At 32.7% G+C, this 22764-nt stretch overlaps 2 protein-coding genes across 3 annotated transcripts; one reads left to right on the forward strand and one right to left on the reverse strand.

Annotated features, from left to right (window-relative positions):
* Positions 382-9573, forward strand: LOC105164480 (protein ABHD17B). 2 transcript variants are annotated; one of them, XM_011083125.2, is made up of 5 exons: positions 382-1375; positions 2745-2781; positions 3143-3379; positions 3757-3804; positions 8870-9573. In XM_011083125.2, the coding sequence occupies exons 1-5, from the start codon at positions 1056-1058 to the stop codon at positions 9341-9343; spliced, it is 1116 nt and encodes a 371-aa protein (XP_011081427.1). In that variant the 5' UTR covers positions 382-1055; the 3' UTR covers positions 9344-9573. The 2 variants fall into 2 exon arrangements, with proteins under 2 accessions (XP_011081427.1, XP_020550619.1); XM_020694960.1 differs by lacking the exon at positions 382-1375 and adding an exon at positions 1731-1896.
* On the reverse strand, positions 16396-17395 carry LOC105164481. The gene is made up of 3 exons (XM_011083135.2): positions 17237-17395; positions 16758-17075; positions 16396-16573 (listed from the first exon to the last, which is right to left on the reverse strand). The coding sequence occupies exons 1-3, from the start codon at positions 17304-17306 to the stop codon at positions 16446-16448; spliced, it is 516 nt and encodes a 171-aa protein (XP_011081437.1). The 5' UTR covers positions 17307-17395; the 3' UTR covers positions 16396-16445.

A 22764-nucleotide genomic window follows, 5' to 3' on the forward strand; every position in this document is an offset into this window, starting at 1 on the left:
ATAAAAATTTTTATTTGATCTGTAATAAATTAATAATAAGTTAATTGAGGATAAATATATATTTTTTTCTGATTTTTTTTGTCAATGTCAATAAATTCTGTTAATTTTAACCAATGTAGATACTTATTTATTAGATGGAAGCAAACATTAAAAATTGTAAATTAATTTTTCAAACTACAATAAATTCAAATGTTATTACATAAAATTTTAAAGAACAAGAATATAATAATCCTTTATTTAAATTTTATATATTAATATGACACGAAAATATAATAAAAGATACGCATACACAGTATATAAGGGTGCTTACATGAGTGGATTAATAGGGCATAGACTTTTTACCCATTTGTCTTTGTGTGTAAATAGGGAGAGAGGAGAGAGGAGAGAGGAGAGAGAAGGGCATCCATGTTAATATTTTCTGTCTATCCTGACCAGAAAAATGTCCTCTTCTACTAGAAATGGTTGTGTGCACCTCTCATCAAACGCTGTGCTTCCTGTCCTTATTAAACTCTTAACTCACTTATTAATAAGCATTTGTTTATTTCTCTCACACATCCACACACACGTACTCAGCTCTCTCTTCCTGCACCTGCTCACACACAGTACACACACTGCACAACTCTCCATCTCCACCCTCTCTCTCTCTCTCTCTCTCACTTAGAGGCACATACAGAGAAAGAGAGAGAGAGGTCACCCCAAATGATCTCATCTCTTACACAGATTTAGCCCAACACGCCCAGGTTTAACCCATTGAGAAACTCCAGAAAACACACACCACACACACACACACACAGACTTCTCTCTCCCATCTCCCAATACCTATCCCACAAAGCACGAAGCGGCTCTTCATTGTTCACCCATTTCTTAACCAACCCACATTACTCCACACACACACAAAGTGACAGAACACGGACAAGAGTTACAGCACATGCATTCATGAGCAGAATCCTGGGGAATCGATCATCTGGTGCTGGTGCTGGTGCTTGTGGCTGCTATACCGCTTTCAAATCTCACTGTCGCACGAGAGAAATTTCAGAATAATTTGTTTTCATTAAATGGGGTGTCTCATATCTCAGCTGGCCGCCAAATTTGCTTTCTTCCCACCTACGCCGCCCACTTACAAGGTCAAGAAAAGGGACGACGGCAAGCTGGTGGCCGTCTCAACGACGTCGTCCCTGCCAATAGCCATCGATGATTCCTCCCTGGATGTGTTGTCCATTCAGACTAAAAGGGGCAACAAGATTGTAGCTTTTTACTTGAGGAACCCGTACGCGAGGCTTACTTTGTTGTACTCTCATGGCAATGCGGCTGATCTGGGACAGCTCTATGACCTCTTTGTTCAGCTCAAAGCCAACCTTAGAGTTAATCTCATTGGGTCTGCTCCTCTGTCTATCTTTCTTTTGCTCTCTTTTGAGTTCTCATCTTGAGCCCAAAAATTGAAAAAACAAATAATGGAATCTTGTTGATCTCTTGCCCATTTGCTCTGGTCGAAAAATTTGGGTTTTTGTTTTTCCTTTTTCCTTCTAATATTTTGAGAAACTTACAAGTCATCTTTGATTGTGTATATAAATTTTGGTCTACGTATTTTGTACATAAGGCAAGAAAGTTTGGTTCTTTTAATATTTTGCTGCTGTTGGTTCACCATTCGATTTTGTTAAGATTTTTCTTCAAGTAATGGAAGTGTAATTTTTCTTTTTAATATTTTAAAAAGTTTTTATTTTGGATATGGTGAATTTTGTGTTGTGTGATATGTGGGGTTTTCAAGTAAATATACAGACACATGTGCCTCACACACTGCGTTGGTAATCGTTCACCTTTTCAGTCAACCTTTCCTCTGCAAAAGTTCAATTGGGTTTCTTCAAGAGAAGGGCTTCCAAGATTTATTTTTTTCCTATGGTGAAGCTTTTATGCTTCTGTTTCTACAATAATGGGCTTAGATCTGAAATTGTTGTTGATTATGTAACAAACCAGTGATCCAGTCTGCAATATTTTGTCCACGATGTTCATTGACTGCTGGGTCTTGTCTGGATTGTCCAAAATGGACAATGGATTTTCACTTTGATTGAATAAAAGCTGAAAAATAATGTAAATGTCGTTCCTAGTCCTTTTCCTGCTTTCAATTCTTGTTGTATTGCTAATCTTCTTGTGTGAAAGTGATGGGTTTTACTGGCGATTCACTAGTAAAAGTTTAAAAAAGAATTTAATGGTGCCTCAGGATATGGACATCTTGTTACTTTGCATTTTTGGAGGTTTGTGCTTCTGGACAGTGACTTTTCCATCTATAATTTCATCTTGATCTTGATTTCTCTGTCTATCTGTGTTTTCTTGTGTTTGTCAGATGCAATGATTCTGAAGCTCAACTCCGGGAAAGCTTTTTGAGTCCTATTTGCTTCTTTTTCTGCTTGTGTAGCTAAGAAAAGAACAAAATCTCTTCGCTTTTGTTCATTTTTCAGAAATGTTTTTACAGGGCTTATGTCAATAGTGGACCATTACTTGTATGCATGGAGAACGATTTTATTTGTCCCACACAAATCAAATGGAGATCAGTTAACATTATCAACTTACTCCCCCATGTTTATGTGAATATTAGGAAGTGTGTGATTGTCTTGTACAGTTGCACTTTCTTTTCTTTTCATGTGTGTAATTCAATGAATCGACTTAATTCTCCTAAGGTTTATTTGCTAAAAAGTTACTTTGACTAATTAATCATGTTACACTGAGTTGGTTCTGATTGTATTGTGCAGGTATGACTATTCGGGTTATGGAGCTTCTACTGGTAAGGTAATTTCAATCCACTCAACATGATGTTAATCACTTTTCTAACTTCTCCTCTTTCTAAAAGGAATTAGTAAATGTTTTCTTCATATACTGAAGTGTAAATAGGAAAAGACATCTCGCATATTCTTGCTTATAAAGGTACGTCTGCGAGAAATTGCCTAATATTTGGTATAAAAGAATGTATACATAAATATAAACTCACCATTCCATTGTTTCTAATTTGTGAATAATCTCAATTATCATTTGATATCAGATTCCCTCTGGTTGCATTCTTGGATTACTGTAAACATAAATGGTTTTTTCTTGTTCCTGTAAACCAAATCTTCTAGTTAAAAAAATATTTGTTTCCTTGATAATGATCCAGCCAAGTGAATATGACACATATGCGGACATAGAGGCTGTATACGAGTGTCTTCAAACTGAGTATGGGATTAGCCAAGAAGATTTGATTCTATATGGGCAATCAGTTGGAAGTGGACCCACATTACATCTAGCAGCTAAATTGCCGAGGTTGAGAGGTGTTGTTTTGCACAGTGCTATCCTGTCTGGCCTTCGTGTTCTCTGTCACGTGAAGTTCACTCTGTGCTGTGATATTTACAAGGTTAGTATCATTATACTGTCCCAGAAAGGAACATACGGTGGAGTTGCTTATGAGCCAATCTGGAAAATAATACATAAAGTATTTAGTTTCTGATGTATTTCCTCAGCAATGTCTTCGAATACTCGAGCTGGTGCAAGATTATCTAACATGGCTGTTAATCTTAACACATATTTTGGGTGTAACTAACTAAACAGGTTAAAGAATCTTAAGCTTGGCAAGTTATTTGTTCTGAAAAGCTCTTGTAACTAGAGTTTTGTATCTCTTGCCGAATTGTGGGCATCTCAAAGTTCTGCCACCTGCGCTATAATTGCTGCTCATTCCTCATGCTGAAACCTTTTGCTGTCAGTTATAGTTACTAACTATATCTATCTATGCAGAATGCGAACAAAATCCGGAAGGTCAAGTCTCCTGTGCTTGTTATTCATGTAAGTGATTGTGGAATCTTTAGACATTTGGAATTAAAATATTTGAATTGCTCATTGACTAAGAAATTGCTATGCTTCAGTATTCATATTTAAGCAATATCTGTATAGCCTGTTACACGCATCTTTTATTCGATGTGTTTCATTGGCTCCTTGGTTTCGAAATTCTTTCTTTAGCTTGCTAATGCTTAATGCTACATAATCTTACCACCTGAAGGCTAGTATAGCTCGCATTAACAGTACATACCTTTCTTAAGGCATAGTTCCCATGTGGGCCTACTTGTTTTCAGTCTAATGAAAATTAATGTCATAAAATTGAAAGTCGTGTGTAAGAGGTCCAGCGTCTCTGTTAGTTGGTGTAGGATCTTACTACTATTTTTTTGAGTACTTGTGAAGAGAATAATGTGGCTTCTGTTAGATTTGCTGCAAAGACAGGGGAAATGGCCATAGATTGATATCTGAAGTCTTCAAAAGTAGATAGTACACTAAAGTACTTGTTAGTGCTGTCTGATTCCACAAAGATTTTGGCCAGGAATTCATCTTTCATTCTGATGAAGCAATGCCTCTTGAACAAGAAACCTCAATATCTCCAACAATTAGGACCTGGACTAGACTTACCATAGGGACATGAAAAATTGGATGAGAAAGCACAATCTTGAACTCAACAAAAGTGGAAAGAAATTAGGTTCTCTCTACGATTCCTGCCCTCATAGTATCTGATAGAGAAAGCTGAACATGGGAATCTCTTCAAGGTGGGAAGGCAATTTAGATTCACTCCATGATTCCTAAAATCTCCAAGAAGATATAATCTGATGATAGTCTCACATTAAATTTCCAATAATTCATTTGGTAGATTATACAAGCGATGTGCTAAAGGAGTAAAGTAGATCATATTTGTGGACTTGTAGATATCATGAAAATGCAAGGCTAAACAATAGACTCCAACTTAAAAAAGTTCATTAGACTAATAAAGGCAAACTGTCGAGAGAGCAGTCGAAGAACCAAGAAAGAGTGAGATCACCAGAATGCTATTGACATATTAGCATTACCTGCATTATCTTAACATGCGATTTCAGATGAACCTTTTCCCTTTGTTCTTTTTCAACGAACTCATGTAAGGGTAATTGTTTAGTGCAGTTTGGTTCCTGCAACTGAGATGCTAAGTTGGTTTCAAAAGAGGTCGCAGTTCAGTTTCCTTGTCATCTCCTTTGCTTCTCTCCAAGATACTGTTCTTTTCTTTGCATTCTTCCTCTGAACTTTAGCATTTGTATTTTGCTCTGAGGTCACTAAATACCATCAACAATGAGCTTGTTTGAACTTTGATAATCCACCCTTCGATGTAAGACTATCAACTTCTTGTTCTACTAGTTTTGGCAGTATACTTGTGAAATTAAAAAGTCAATGCCCTCCCATACTACCATAATCTTCTTTAGTTAGCCCCGCTTTTCTGTGATATGCCTTCTGCCATTGCCTTTCAATTCATTTTGCCTCAGCGGTGTCTGGTTTTAGTTCCATCACTATCTTCAAGTGTTTTTATAGAACTTGACCTCTTTCAATGCAGTTGATAATCATAAAATCGATGATTGATATTATTAAATTGTGTTGAACCAAATTTCTTTCTTATTATCAAGGATCCATGGAAACTTGAAAATATTCTTGTACGAATACTGTGTGGAATACAACATTCTTCCGAAAATCCACTTGGCATCCTATGTTGACTGATCTCTGACATAATTGACGGTGTGTCTTAACATGTTTTCAGAGGGCATGCCAGACATGTTTCATATATATATATATATTCTAATCACCAGAATATCTGCATAAATTTGTCATCCAAATGCCTACACACGTTTTCATGTATATATGTATGCAAATGCTTGTAAAATATATCAATATATTATATATTGGATTATTATGTCTGAGCCATGTAGTGTCCTAAGCTGTGACGATAAGTCAGCATCTGCGCACCATGGGTGATTATGGAAGTTACTGATGGAAATTTTAGTCTTAGTGCTTTGTTGCATGTGAGATCTGACCAAGACAGAATATTGCTGTTGAATAAGAAATTTCTTAAGTTTTAAGATGCGAGGAAAAGACCCTTGGTTACATAAAGGAGAATGAGAAGATTAAATAAGAAAAAGATTGGAGCCTCTCCAAAATTTAGGTGCTGATCTTCTGTCTGTATTATGTTTCGATCAAGTTGATAAGATCCTAACTCCTAAATAGTGGATAGGTTAATGTGGGACATTAAAGATTGATGCTCCATAATATTTTTAGTCAATGATTAATGTTAAAAGATAAATTCATCACTTGATAAATTTGTGCTCACTAGGGTTATAAGCAAGTTGGAATAAACATGTCTTTTGAGCTTGTGTTAATATCTTTTACGATACCAAACTCATAAAGCCAGCAATCTAATGAAATATTCATGGAGATTATGTATAAATTTTCTATATTTAAGAATCTACCAGGAACTAAATGATCCTCCATATGTTCCAGTTTTGGTTGCTTGAATTTCCTTCTCGGCTCGCTTAGAATAAAGCTCCATCTCCTAAATTGTTGTTTCCTTCTGTTGAATGACCACCCCATCTCAAGATGCATAGTAGGCCGGGCTGGGCTAACTAAACTCGGGACTGAATTGAACCAATAAAAAAATGGCCTGGTTCGGCCTAGGCCTACCTCAGTCTTGGGCTGGTCCCATGAATCAATACTTGGGACCAGCCCAGCCCAATGGCTGAGGACCACCTGGTCCTAGATTGGGCTTGTTGGGTCTTTTCTTTAAGTTCATTAATATATATTCTTAACTATTATTTTTCTATATATAAATTTCGTGTAATTTAATTTATTATTTATTTATTTCAAAAAACAATTATAAATTTAAGTAATTGTTTATAAGAAAACCTCATATCATAAAAAAGATAAAATAAACAAGTATATTCAGGCCTGGTTTGGGTTTCAACCGGGCCGGTCCATTGGCTGGGCGTGGGTTTAAAAATGGACCCAATTGGGGCCCACTTAGAGACCCAGGACTGCCCCAATACCGGCCATAAACATTAGTGAGCCAGTCTTGGGACGGACTTTTTTGAACCCCATCTAAAAGGTGAAGTTGTTAAAGAAGAGAATCATTTAATATTTATATATAGTACGCCTCCTCATGTGCAGGCTGTATTCGTTTTATTTGTCAAGCTTTGCACATGTAACTCTGTTTTTTTAATAAATGGGTGGCAGTGAGACTGGTAGCTATGAGCTCTTCTTTGACTCGACTTTAATACCATGTTGAATGAATGCATCATCTAAAGATAAAAGTTTAAACTGTTGGAGAGAAAAATCACCGTATTTAATATTTCTAACACGGTAACACCTAGGAATTACCATGCCTATTAAAATAATGATGTTACACTACGAAGTCTCAACCACTACTTAGAAGGTAGTAATATAATACACTGCTAAATTTCAACCACTATTTTGAGGGTAATACTGTGATACCTAACTAGGTCTCAACTACTGCTACTCCGATGCAATAATCTAAAGATACACTGAACTTAGAATTTTACATCTATCTAAAACTTCATACCAAGTTTAGTGTGAGTCAGTTTTATGGGATGGAGGAAGTGTTTTCGGGATTGGAGACAAGTGTTGTAAACGAATATTTGCTGTAACCTTTAAGATAGAATTCTGTTTTCATTTAAGATTATGGCGGTATATTATGCAGTTCCATGTGGGTGAGTGGCTATGAACTCAAGTAGGTGACCTACAACACGAATGATGTAGATGAGGAAAATTTGCTGGATTAGAAATGAGTCTTTAATAACGAGTATATTCCTGTTGAACTTGCCAAAAATGGCCCACTCTGTAGATATTCCTAGTGAAGCGAACCTTGAAACTATGTTGTCGGTCGAATTGACCATTGATGGATCCCACGTAATTTTGTCCATCGAGATTTCTATAGTTTATTATACTGTTTGTGATCGACTATTTTAATCCTAGCCAAGGTTGATTCCTATCACTATATATTAGCTTCTAGAGCTTTATTTGTGTTTGGCATGAAGATACGCTGGATGATTAGTCTGAATAGATACTTGTAATTATTCATGTTGTCCAGACAAATGGATATAGAATGTCGCAAATTGTGGCATAGGGATCAAGGTTTGTTGGATGGAGAAAGACCCCTCGTACATCTCAAGTGAGAAGGAGACAATGTTTTCTTTGCTGCATTCCCAGCCACATAACTTACCCCTCTTTCGTTTTGACTTGACTGTCTTTGTTTGAACAATTTATACTTGGAATTCAAGCACTGCTCATCATCCAACACTGGTTATTCCTCTTACATCCCTGCTCACATGTCTTGCACGATATTATGAGCTCTCCTATGTTTTCTTTGCTTCTTTCAACTCTTAAGCTCCACTTATCCTTTCTTTGGCAGAAATTATTTGACTCTCACAAACTAATAAAAATCTCTGATCCGTGAGAAAGTAATGATAATTGTGCCTTGTACTTATAAATTCCTTATTTTCAATCTATATTATATTTCTCAAAGGAGAGTAGAGCCCGTGAAGCATCCCTGAAAGTTTATGACTCTTTAATGGTTAAATAATTACCAGAATGGTCAATTATTAATAAGCACACAATTCTTCAAGGGAAGGAATAGTAGGTGTCAGAGTATTTATGAAAAATGTAGGGGTTTGCATAATTTTACTATCTTCCATGGGTTGTTAGTGTATTTTCCCAAACATTTAAGTAATCCAATTGTTTAATTTACACGCTTTCTGTTTTGTGTAACCTTTAATTTCAAGTCACTTCGTTTCCTTATGTTTTCTGTCTTCAGTCGCTAAACATAACAATCAGAAGAATTTTTGTCTACTTGACCTCAACTGCTTCTATTCAAACTCTTGATTTTTGCTTTGAAGTACGTGCAATAATATGTTCTCAAACTTTGTTGAGCACCGATCATTCTCGTTTCTTGTTTTTCTGGATGAGTCTTGATTCGTTTAATTTGTTGCGAGATTGTCTGAATACTTTCCACAGCCCCTCTTTGCAATTTCACAGTTACGGGTTATGCAATTTACAGGGAACGGAGGATGATGTGGTAAATTGGTTGCATGGTGATGGATTGTGGAAAAAGGCAAGGGAACCGTATGAGCCCTTGTGGATTAAAGGAGGAGGCCACTGCAACTTGGAGCTGTATCCCGATTACATCCGCCATCTCTGCAGGTTTGTTCAAGAAATGGAGAATATGAATACTGAAATTCGGCTCAGAAAGATCCGACAGACTCTCCCCCTTCAGAAAAGGTCCAAGTCCGCTTCCAGGAACTCTACCAACAGTTGCTGTAAAATTCAGTTCAGACGACCCAAATGCCCGGAATGTTTGAATCCTAGCTGCATAAAATCCTGCTGCTGGTGGCCAAAATGCCCCAAGTGGCGGCCAAAATGCCCGGCGTGCTTCAAACCAAGCTGCTCCATGTGTTCGTGTCGGTGCAAGAAATGCTCGTGCAGGTGCACCATGTGCTCGTGTTTGTGTGCTGCCAAGTGTTCATGCTGGTGATATTTAACAGGGGGTATAATAAGAACGTTAATGATGAAGAGGAGAAAGGCTTAGATTGTTGTACAGATTGGAGCTCTTTAACACCCTTCTAATGGTGCAGTAGCCTGTGACATTTAGGAGTTCAAATTCTATACAATGCATTTTTCACTTTTCTTGCTTTTATAATGGGATTCACTATTGTAATCCTTTTCTTGCATTATATAGGTGGAAATATGAGTTTGTTTGTACCATTTTTTCTTCTTTTTCTACTCAATCTCATTGCAAGACCTCAAATGCAACTACCTTACTTTTGGGCTCTGCTGTGCTCTCAAACACTTTCACACTACATAATTCTATGGTCCATTAGTTTCTAGACGAGGTCACTAGTTTGGGTCTTTCCACTGTGCTAGTCTGGATCTATTTTATCGGGAAGAATGCAAGCAATTCCCTTATGATATCACAAATGAGCAAATTACTCTCTTATAAAAAAATAAATAGTGATTTATTTCTCTATACTTTTTAAAATATTACAATTACCCCCTTATAATTTTTAAAATCAAGCAAGGAGGTAAATTACTTTATTTTGAAAAGTATAGGGGGTAAATTAGTATATTTTTTTTATAAAGGGGTAATGTGCTCATTTTCAATATCACATGAGTGAATCACTATTCACCCCTATTTTATCTGTTGTAGAGAGCCTTTGATTTGACTAATATGTTAAAACATATAGAAACTTTCTCATAATTTTTTTTGTGTAATTTTCAATTGCTTGTGTGAAATTTATTATAATCATAAATTTTTTCCCGTTATTTGAAAAATTATAAATGCCCTTCTGAAATTACAAATCATCTAATAAATAACCTCCTCTGATAGTTCACTGTAGGAAGGTGTTTGTTAAGAAATTTATAATTTTAAAAGATATTTGTAATTTTTCAAATAATAAAGGTGTATTTATAATTAAGACAAACTTAGAGGAGCTTCTTATAATTTAACTAATTTTTTTTAAATAAAATAATATGTATTTTGAGGATGAAAGAAAATGCCTCTATTATTTTCTTATAGTTTTGTTTATTCATGTGGATGTGTAATACATATAGCTACCAAATCTATGGTTAAAACCTCATAGAGAAATATTGATGTTTGTTTTACTATTAATTTTTTTTTTGATATTATATTATGCGTACATTTACTTTATCAATTAAAAAAAATAAAAACACAAAAAAATAAATATAATAATATAATTTATCGTTAGAATTATTCTATAATGGAGGTCGTTTTTAAAATTGATTTGGATCTGATATCTATTAAATAGCACTAAAAAATGAAAAAAAATGCAATAATATAATGAATCATTATTTTTATTTTTTTTTAAGTATCACGGTTCTAAAATTAAATGTAGAAAAATCTTTTTTATTCCAAATATTAATTTACTCAATTCTGATCCATTCAGTTTTTAAATTTTTTATTGAACTATAAATAATTTTACTATTTCAAGATATAATATCTATCATTACAAATTTAAGTTTATATTAGAATAAATATATAATTATTTAATTAAATAAATATATCATGAACAATTAAATGGGTAGTAGACATAAAAAAGAGTGTACCCATAAATTGGTGAATTTGCATGAACTCCGTGTAGTTATTAATAGCCTATTAGGAGGGTTTTTTTTACATACTTTTTAAAACATATGGGGATTTTATGCATTTTGCCCGTTGTTAATAGATACGTTTCACCACTTTTATGATTAAAAAAAATCCATACATAATAACTTATTAAATGGCCTAATTAATAACTATTTTTACAATATCAATCATATTTTTATTAGTAATTATATTAATAAAACTATAATATGTAATACGAATATTTGATTTCATTCACACTTTTTATAATATAGTAATCTTTATCAATGGTTTTGTGCCTATTTTTTTTTGGGGAATGGATATTTGTGGTGATTGTTTAGAATTAGCATTTAAATCTTGTGATATATACTTTTTCAAGGAGCAATTTCTGTCGTATATTGTTGAAAATATTAAAATTTCCTCTACTATATTATAAATGATGAAGAAAACCATATAATATAGGCAGTAGCTATACTTTAAATAATTAAATTACATTTTTAGTCTATCTTAGTACAAATTGAAAGCCCTTTTTGTTGATTTAATTGATTGTCATTCGTCTTTTAACCTATTTTACTCTTCAAAATTGTTATTATAAATGACAATTTATTTACTTAATTTTTATTTAATATCTAACCTAACTGTTTTAATATGATAAGTGATCTAATTAATGCTCATTTATCTTTATGCTAGGAAGTCTGTCAGTGCATTAACTCCATTGTGTTTTTGTGAATTTTTCTAGTCATTTTGTGTTGTGCACTATAAAAAGATTATTTTAGTGGGACGATTTTTGTAACGTCTTTTTTATTAATTTATAACGTTTTTTTTAATTGTAATGGTCTTCATAATGAAAAGACCTACCGCAGTTAAACGAGGCGTTACAATTTTTTTTTAACGATTTTATAGTTTTACTAAAATAAAAATTAAAAATAATACCAGAATAAATCAAAAGACACTCGAATTAACATTATTGAAGGCCTAAATTAATACTTGAGGAGATCAAAGTGTCAAGTTCCACCTCCGAAGTTGTCAAAATTGAAAATCACATCCTTGAATTAAAAAATAAAAAATTTCAATACAGATTTTATACCCACAAAATATTTAATTAGATTAAAATATTCATTTGTGCAAAATGAGTGTGCCAGAAACCAGATTGCCTCCACCTCCTCCATATTTATCCAAATGCTATTGGGTTGGGAAACATTTTAACTGTTATGTTTCATGGGATGTAATTTATTTTATTATTAGCATTATGTATGTATATATGTTCCAATGAGTGTATATATGGACACAGTGATGTTATCTAAAAATAAGTTTGGAGTCTGGGTTTGAAAACTACGGACGTTTATAAATAAAGAAGCAAGAAGCAGTTGGGGATCATAAGAAATTTTCTCCGATTCTTCAAAGCATAATAGTTTAAATTTTTAAGTCTTTGTAGTTTTTAATTTTCAGTTTTATGGGGGTTTCCCCAACGAGTCAAGTCCTCTTTTCATATGAGAGACCAATCAGTTGTCTCCTCCAACTGAAAAAATAATATTTTATGTAATATTCCATATACTTCTTCAATAAAAGTAAGATTTTTATACAATTTGTTGTCCAAAATTCTATTAAGTCTCTATATTGGAGTACTTTCTAAGGTAGCAAACGAAATAGGATTGTGTTGTTTGTTGTTGAATGAGCCAAGTACCTGAGAACCATATGTTGGGATAGTGTGGTTGGAGGAAGTTCGTAAAATCGAGGGTAATGCTTAAGCGTGAATCATGTTTGTGCTTTAATTATAGTTAATAATAAATAGTTGTAGCAAATAGTTATTAACTACGGTCACATATTGGTTGGTGGCCGTGGTTTTTGCGAAGGTGGCTAAACATTTGCTATGGTTAAAAGTCAAGACAAATATTTTGACCATAGCTCTTAACCGTGGCAAATAATTTTTTCATGATAGAAAAGCTAGTTTTCTGAATTATTGTTTGACCATAGTTTGTGACGTTCGTAGAATTTTCCACGTAATTGGGAGACTAATTGGTAATTATTAGAATTTTACATTTAATTAGTAAACAAATTATAGACTAAATTTGAGATATAATAAAATTTGAACGGATTAAATTGGAGTTTGTTATAATATTTGAAAGCAAATTATATTAATTAAGAAAATTAGGAAGTATGTAATGGGTATTTTAAGAAAAATTTAATTAAATAAATAAAATAATAATAATATTATATATAATAATATGTTTATATAAACATATATATATATATATATATATAAAATGATAAGAGAAGAGAGAGTGGATGAGAGTGGCGGCCACCTCTCCTCTCTCATTACACCTATATATATGACATATACATATATATAAATTTCTACTTCAGAAATTTGCAATTCCTCGCGGGCGAAAGAAGAAATAGGTAATTTATGTTTTAATTTTTATTAATGTATATAATTATATTATTTAATTTGTCTTTTTATTAAATATACTTTATATAGAACGATGTACTATTTTACCAGAGTATTTTATGATTTTGGCTATTTAAATTAGTGTCGTATTAACTATCACATTTGCTATAAAAATGATATAGTTGAGTAATTAAAATATTAGATTTTTTAGATTTAATTATTATTATAGCTAATTTACACAATTCCATTGAAATGATTAACCAAATACGTAATTCTATGTTTTGTTGCTTAATTAAATTATATAGTAGCGATAAACTGATAGAAAATTCATAAAAATATCTCGAAAAATTATATTTAAGAAATATTATGTTATTAAAGAGGAAAAATGAGATTTTAACGATAATATCATTTACGGATGTTATTAAAAACTATAGTTATAAATATATATAAAAGGTTTGATTAAATGAATTCTCATGAATTATTTGGTAAATTAAATATATGTTTGAAAAGCTTAGAAAATGTAGTTATTTAAAAGAAAATAGAATAGGGATTGGACCTTAATATAAATAGAATATTACAAGATTGGTAGAAAATATACGAACATTGTATAATAGTTTATTTAGAGTTTATGATATTGTATATATATTGATTATACGTATAATATTTTGTTATAGGACGTGACGACAAAGTAGATGGTTGAGCAGTCCCTCGTGAAATCGAAGCATTTTGAGATATAAGGTAAGTATAGCTAATTGGATTTATATATATATATATATCTATATGTGTACTATTGTATATATTATATATATTGGGTTCTTGGATGCGAACGTGAACTTTGCATTATATTATTATGCGTGGCTTTCGTATATTGATTGTTTATATAATTAGTTGTGGATTATTTGTTAGATTACCTTAATATCGGTAGAATTGCTACTATGTGTCATATGTGTTTGTAATAGTTGGACGTCAGAATGGTATGATGACGTGATCGTATAATTGATTGTGATGAAATCAAATTGGGAGTTATTATTGAGGAAGTGATTATTATAAAGAATAGAATGACGATTGTGAGTTGAAATAAAAGATGATGCTTACCTAGTTGGGAACACAGTCAATGGTTTATGAAAATGTGATTGATAATGAGATATGAAAAATATATGATTTAAGCTAGGTACCATGGCGCGTAGGGTACCGGGATATTTCGGCGCAGCGGAGAATATCCTATATTGTTAGCTACACACAGGGGTGGTGTGGGGGTACCATGTTTGTTGCGATGTCCTGTACTAATATTGCTACACAGCTGAAGTAAAAGAGTATGGGGACATCACACAACGAATATCCTGTGCTGTATATGATATGACAATGGCCGGCGAAACCATTGACTGATGTACTCCAGCTAGAGTAAGTGGGGCCCTTAACTAATAAATGATAACGAATGAATATTATGTCGCGGATTGGTTTACAGTTGTGAGTATGTATTACTTCTTATATCTGATGTTGCTATATGATGAATGACTATTGTCGATGTGACTGTATTTACGTGAATCATTACCTATGTATATATATAGAGGCTGATTAGTTATACTTATTGAGTAGGCAGCTCATTCCTTGCCACGTACTTTTCAGGAGATAGGCACATTGACTAGCCACATCGGACTTCGAGCCGTGATGTGGTCTTTATTAGGTGGGTCAGTCGGAACATCTGAAACCAGAGTTTTTGATTGTTGGGTTGTTAAATATTTTGGTCTTTTATCGGGATTTGTGTTTTAGGTTGTGGTATGATTTTTCTTGAGGTTATGTACATGAGAACATCCAGTGAAGGTGAATATAAACTTTTGGAGGTATCTATAATCTTTTGTGGTATATATATATTATTAATAAATTAAAATTTATTTTACGAGTTGAAAGAGAATTACTTATAGAATGAGTTCTGATTAAAAAAAAGATGAAATAGTAATAATTAGATGTAGCGAGTAGGGGATGCTACATAGTTAAAATAATCATTTATTATAATTTTTAGTCATAATTATTAGTATTGCAGCTAATAATTTTTTTTTGGTACTGTGTTCATTATTTGGTGTTTTTTTTGTTTGAGCTCACATTTATAGAAGTCTGTAAGTGGGCTCTGTTCTTTGTTTGATTTTTTGTCTGTAATGAAACTTTCATGGCTTTCCACTTAAGAAAAATCTATGAGCAGGTAGGTTATAGATTATGTAAAATCATAAGAAATTGCAAAATTTAAAAACCAGATTTGTGCTAATGGAAAACAAAAGAGATAGTTAATTACACTTACAGTACCTCTAAAAATGCGAAATTATCTTTTTGTCTAAAAAAATTCCAAAATTACAGTTACAATTTTTTCGAAAATTCACCGTTTATACTTGACTCATTTAGTTATGGTTTGGACAAATAATGCTGAAGTTAGTAAAAAATTTACATAAATTTTTATTTTACCCTTTATTTAATATTTTCATGTAACAATTTGTACCTATAAGGGAAAAAATGTAATGATGTTAACCACATTATATATGTATATATATTATATTTATTCATTTAAGTACAAAAACATACACGAAAATGTTATATGAAGGGCAAAATTAAAAATTTTATGTATTTTTTTGCTAACTTCGACATTTTTAATTCAGAATAGCATCAAGTGTAAAAGGAGAATTTTCAGAGAGATGTAACTGTAATTTCAGAACATTTCAAGGAAAAAGGTATATTTCACATTTCAAAAGGGGTTTAAGTATATAATCAACTCCAAAAAATACTATTTTTTGTTCTTTCTTTTTCTTTTTACTTTCTCGGGGGCGAGGTGTTATTATAGCACAATTTGAAGAAAATCAACTAAATTTGGGTGTAAAACAACAAACGTAGTTGTTCCCTTCTTCTACTAAAAGATAAATCGTAGAAGAAGAAGTAGATTTTGCTCGAATCAAATTTGATAATATGTGATCAATCACATCAAAAATATTATTTTATATATATAAAAAATACGCTCATCATTTTAATTCAGACTAAATTTTCTATAAGTTTATTAATAATATCTCCATAAAAATTAATGAATGATGAGTTTACAATTGAATTTATAGTCTTTGATTACAAAAATTACAAAGATGTAGGAGCAGCAAGAGGAGCAGCAACTGGCCCAGGGGTGACGCCATCATGACTCAAAATTGCCAACATGGCTCGATGATTCTCTTCTTGATTCTTGCAAAGAGTTGGCAAAGATACTCCTACACAATTTATAGCATCTATTTAGTTAATGATCGAATCTTGGGTCCATCCGTGTTGCAAAAAACAAATCATTGAATATATGCTTTGATTATGCTTCAAGAAATACTGAATATACAAGCAAGGTATATTAATAAAAAGAGATTACTAAGTAATATTTTATATGGAATAATTATAGAAAATTACCTTCACTGGCAGCAAGATTGAAAAAGAGGTCAACAATGTTAGGGCAGTTATGGTAGCAAGCAGGAGAACAGAGATGGGCAGTGAACTCCGATGAGAGAAAGACGTCGGAGGATATTCCTACGGATTCACGGCAAACACCGCACGCTTTCACACATTGTTCTGTCTCAATGTATCCAGATAATTTCTCCACCACAACCTCTGATGTCTTACACTTTTTTTCTTGTGTATTTTTATGGCTCTCCAACACACACCTCTTTCCCGATGATGCAATCGCAAAAGAACACAAGTTTGCAGGTAAATTATCACAAATCACGTCCGCTGTACAAAACAAAAATTAGAAAAATATTCAATCATATTATTACAAAAAAATGTATAATATGTATGTATGTCTAATTTTTTAACATATTTATTGTTATCATTATGAGAATCAAAATGATACAGAATATAACACAATATCTGAATATATATGGAAGGCATACCTAGTGTTCCCTGAATGAAGAGAGAGCAAGTAAAGAAGAGAATCAATGATAATTTCATTGAAGAACCCATTATTTTGTTTTGATGTGGGGTTTCTTTTCTTTGCCTTTTGTTTTCTTTCTTTTTTCTTTTGGGGTGGAGGTGTTGGAGATTTCTGATGTGATGGAATTTATATACAATGAAGAAGAGGGAGAGAGGGGGAGGGAGAAAATTTTTGTGACCACAAAAATTTTGTTGAGAAAAAAATACAAAGTCTTTGAATCCTCTAAACCACAAAAGCTATATGTATGTCCTTAAAAATAGGGGTAATTATTTAAAAAATATAGAAAAAATAAAAAATTAGAAATGTAACGTGAATTGAAAATATTTAGAAAAGTAATTTACAATTAAAAAAAAAAAGGAATTTCCTATGTCACCGCGGTGACATAGATTTAAAAACAAAAAATTAATGATTACCACGGTGGTAATTATATTTTAAAAAAAATAAATTAATGAGCTACAGCTGTAACTGATCGTGGTGGCAATAATCTATGTATTTTATATAAATCTAATTAGAATTAATAAAATTAATTAATTTATTAAAAATATATATTAATGAATCAGGGATTAGAGTGGGCGTGACGGTATGGTTGGGAAGAAGGGTAAATTTTTTAAAATAAATAATTTAATAATTTAAAATATCTTATTAATAAATAAATTAGTATTTTATTAATTATAATATAATTTATATAAAATACATAAATTATTTTTTAATTTTAATTTTAGTAAAATTTAGTTATAAATAAAAATAGAGGATAAATAAATTTTTAATTTTAATAATTTTTCTAAGGGATAACTTGCATATTAATTAAATAATTTAATATTTTAATTATTAAAAGGTGAAACTTTATACAAAGATTCAATAAAAAACTATTATAATAATTTATATTTAAATTAAAAATTAGTATAAATAATAAAAAAAGTATAAGGGGTCACATTACTCATTTTAAATATTACTTTTACACTCCTTCGACTTTTTGATAATTATAAAAACACCCCTAAGGGCATTTCTATCCTTGAAAAATTATTTTACAGCTTGACCTAGTCAATAGGGGCATTTTTGAGTTTTAAAGGGGTCCAGGGGTGGTTTCTGTAATTTTTCAAAAGGAAGGGGTAGTTCGTGTAATTTTCTTTGCTTTGACAAAAAAAAATTAATACACACATATCTTCGCCGAATAAAAAAAAGTTGCATATCCCGATCCTTCTTTATAGGCAACACTGTCTCTCTCCTTTATCCAAATTTAAATCTTATGTATTTAAAATATATATGTAACTTAAAATCATTCCTACACTCCATACAAAATTATTTCTAGCTCAGCAAATGTAGTACTACGAGATATTTTCATAAATCCCATCATACGACGATCATAACTTACAGAACCATTTCAATTAATTCTTTGACCTCCAAAATGTATAACAATATCAACTATGTTCTGCTCTATCATATCTTCACAACAAAAACAAATACATATCAAAATCTCAACTTTTAATAATATTATAATAAGAATCTTCAAATGCATAACTAACAGAAAACTTTAATAAAAAGACTTACTATAACCTTTTTTAATGGTAAATCTTCAACTTGTTACAAGAATAATAGAAAGAAGGTCTTTTTTACTGAAGAAGAAAACATAATTGTGAATGAAAATGGAGTTAAGGTGTTTAAAACACAAAAAACCATGATATTTTTTGTGCAGTTTTATTGGACGAATGGGTCCTATCCTTCCTATCATTGAGTGCAGCCTGCAGGAAATTTAAATGTTTTCTAAAAATGTGGCAGCACCGCGAAATGGGGTATTGGTGCTGCCTATATATTTTTAAACCTTGAAAAAGTACCTCACCTTTGTAAAATTTTTTTTTTTGATATTTTTTAAATAATTTCTCAATCTGTTTCACCTCAAAGAGTATAATTCTTTAAGTTCAAATAAAAAAAAAAAAATAGAGTATTTCTCAATTTTCTTATTTGAATGTAACATATTGGGCAAAATTACACGTTTTAGTCCCATAAAAAATATGAGCTTAAAAAATTATAGCCCTCTACTTTACAAAATTTTTAAATAATCCCAAAATTAAAAAAACTCTACAGCTTAGTCATGCGTTTGGATATTCAAAATGGTCCCAAAACTGACAAAAATTCGACACATTTAGTCCTCTGCCTTATAGAATTTATGGAACTAAATATTTTGAATTTTTTCAAGTTTTGGACAATATTGAAAAATTTATAAAGCATAGAATTAAATATGTAGAGTTTTTCCAATTTTCGGATATTTTGAAAATATCGTAAAGCATATAATTAAAAATAAAGAACCCCTATCATATAGAACTAAATATGTAATTTTGCCAATATACTAATTTAAAACAAGATGTGTGATGGGGATAGACCAGCAATGGTAGCGAAAACATCAAAATACCCTTATAGAATAAGGATCTGCATAATTTTTTTGCTCGGGTCATGTGCCACCCGGTTTGACCCGACCCATTGTCCGCAACTATAATTTTTGATTAGTAAGTACTTAGAAGATCGAAATCACGACATGTGAACCTGTAAAATTACAGACACTTGGCCTATAAACACCCAAAGATATTTTGGTGCTTGATACATTATTACTGTCACAAAAGCTTCCCTACTTTTCCTTCGATTTCACTTCTACTGAATTACACATCAGATGGTCTTTGTTAGGAATTACCCAACAAACTTAATTATAGCACCCCCTACTTCACTATATTTAATTATCACTATTTCACCATTTCCTTAATTACAACTGTTCTATAAGCAATTTCTTTGCAACCCATAAAATAAATTTTATTTTGTCAATATAATATATAAATATTACAAGAGATAATAGATATCACCAAAAATTTATATTTACTCTCTCCAGATATCCTCATATAAATAACCTCAAAGGAAAATAGCGCAAAAATCAGCATTACAAAATTTTAAACCCGAACCCGCCAAAAGACAAGTATATTTAATAACCACACAACCAAAAGGTCGGGTTTTAAATGTCACGGCTAACCCACCTAATAAGAATAATGGCATGGCTCAAAGTCCAGTATATCTATTTAGTGTGATCTATCTCCTGAAAAGTACGTGAGAGGAATAAGTAGCCTACTCAGTAATTATAGCTACTAGTCTATATATATAAACATGAGTTAATTATTTTTTTATTATAGAAAAAAAATTATTTTATCATAATTATTTTTAAAAGAATAACACAAATATGACGAGTCGCGATTTGAAATCGCGACTCGTCATTAAATATTTAAAAAAATAGGCAAAATTTCCCAAGTCGGGAAACAAAATCCCGACTTCAAGTCGGGATTTTGAATCCCGACTTGGAGTCGGGATCTTAAAACCCGACTTCAAGTCGGGATCCTGAATCCCGACTTGAAGTCAGGATTTTATTTCCCGACTTGGGAATTTTGCTTTTTTTTTTTCGTTTAAATTATTATTATATAATTTAATTTATATATAATTAATTTTAACAATATACTAAAATCCAAAATTAATAAAATTAACATTGCATTAACTTAAAAAATTACAATTAAGGGTACAAATGTAATAGTTATTTATTTTGTACAATTGTAAAAAATTACATTAAATTTATAAATGTAAAAGTGTATATTTTTGTACAATTGTAAAAAATACAAAAAATATACAATTAATCCTGGCTACCCGGTACTGGCACATCCGATTGTGTTGAAGAATTTCTTTGTTGTGCTTGTTGTCGTGCACGCCTTTGCGCCCAATCCATCTCGTTGTGAATACGTGTTGTTTGATTTCGACCAGGGCGCGACGAGATGCGAATAGTAGGATCGTGGACCAACTCAAATCCCGGTACATCCCAATAATCTTCGGAATGTACAGGTTCAAATGACTTAGAATATGTATTCTTATAAGTCATTATATCGTAATAATCCTTCACCATTGATGCAGCATTAATCATGAATGCAGCGCATACCTTTTGAGCGTGACTGCAAGGTATACCAAATTGAGTCCATTTGCCGCAAGAACATTCTCGGTTCGCAATTTTGACAACATGGGTGTTGACTCCATGTCCACCGTGACGTCTTGTAACAACCGAGGCGGACTGTTGGAACTGATGGTGTTTGGTGACGGTATGTTCAACAGAATTTTGATGCCCACGTGTGAACATCTTATATGCAAAACCCGTCCACAGTTGGTTGTTGGTCAACATTACAGTACTTCTTGCTAACCTCTCACGGAAATAATGGACACTTCGCTGAAACGTCATCTCAGCAATTGCTGTCAACGGTAGGCGGCGAGCCCCTTTCAATACTCCATTTATGCATTCCGACATATTTGTCGTCAGAATTCCGCATCGCCATCCACCGTCATGTGATGCTGTCCATTTTTCCTTGTCGATCCTATCTAACCACTGAAACGCCTCGAGGGACTGTTTCTTTATCTCCTCCATAGTGCGATTGAATTTTCTGATCTGATATTCAGAGCCAGCTCTCCAACAACGATCCTTCAACACGACATTTTTGTATTTACTGTTGAAATTGGAACACACGTGCCGCAAGTAATATCGGTGCACGCCGTTAGGTGGCACGAAATCCAGACATTCACGTACAGCTCTTGTGATACCAGCATAGCGGTCAGAAATAAGGCAGATACCCCGTCGCCCTCGTATAATGTGTCTGCTCAATTGTCTAAGAAACCACTTCCAAGATAAAAGTGATTCTTCATCGACAACAGCAAAAGCAAGAGGAAGTACCTGTTGATTTCCATCCATGGCAGCAGCAATCAACATCTTGTGCTTGTACTTTGTGTATAGATGGGTCCCATCTACACTGATAAGGTTGCGACAGTGTTGGAACCCTTCAATGCACGGCTTGAACGCCCAGAATACCTACCCTATCACATATGCACCGGTTGATGTGTCGCGGGCTTTATGTTGCCATTCAACAATCGTTCCTGGATTATATTTTTGGAGGGCTTCCAAGTATTTGGGTAGCTTTTGAACGGAGCTCTCCCATGTGCCATAAACCATCTCACGTGCCATTTTCAAACTGTACCATGCCTTTTGATATGCTATATCGTATCCGGTATGGTCTTTCACAGTCTGGATGACATGCTTGATTCCGTACGACGGGTTGCATTTTACATGTCCTAACAATAAAGAGCCAACGTAGCTTTTGAACGGAGCTCTCCCATGTGCCATAAACCATCTCACGTGCCATTTTCAAATGTACCATGCCTTTTGATATGCTATATCGTATCCGGTATGGTCTTTCACAGTCTGGATGACATGCTTGATTCCGTACGACGGGTTGCATTTTACATGTCCTAACAATAAAGAAGCAACATATACTCTATCTAAATTACCGTGTTCGAGGGACATTTGATTCAATATACATGTATGGTCCCCTCCGTATTTTGTTATTGCCCACCTTTCCATTTTTGGTTTGTAAATGCCTCGCAGCTCCCATCTACACCGCATAGCTGCAAAAAATAAACACGAAT

This window comes from Sesamum indicum, linkage group LG6 (genome assembly GCF_000512975.1).
Source record: "Sesamum indicum cultivar Zhongzhi No. 13 linkage group LG6, S_indicum_v1.0, whole genome shotgun sequence".
Taxonomy (NCBI): domain Eukaryota; kingdom Viridiplantae; phylum Streptophyta; class Magnoliopsida; order Lamiales; family Pedaliaceae; genus Sesamum; species Sesamum indicum.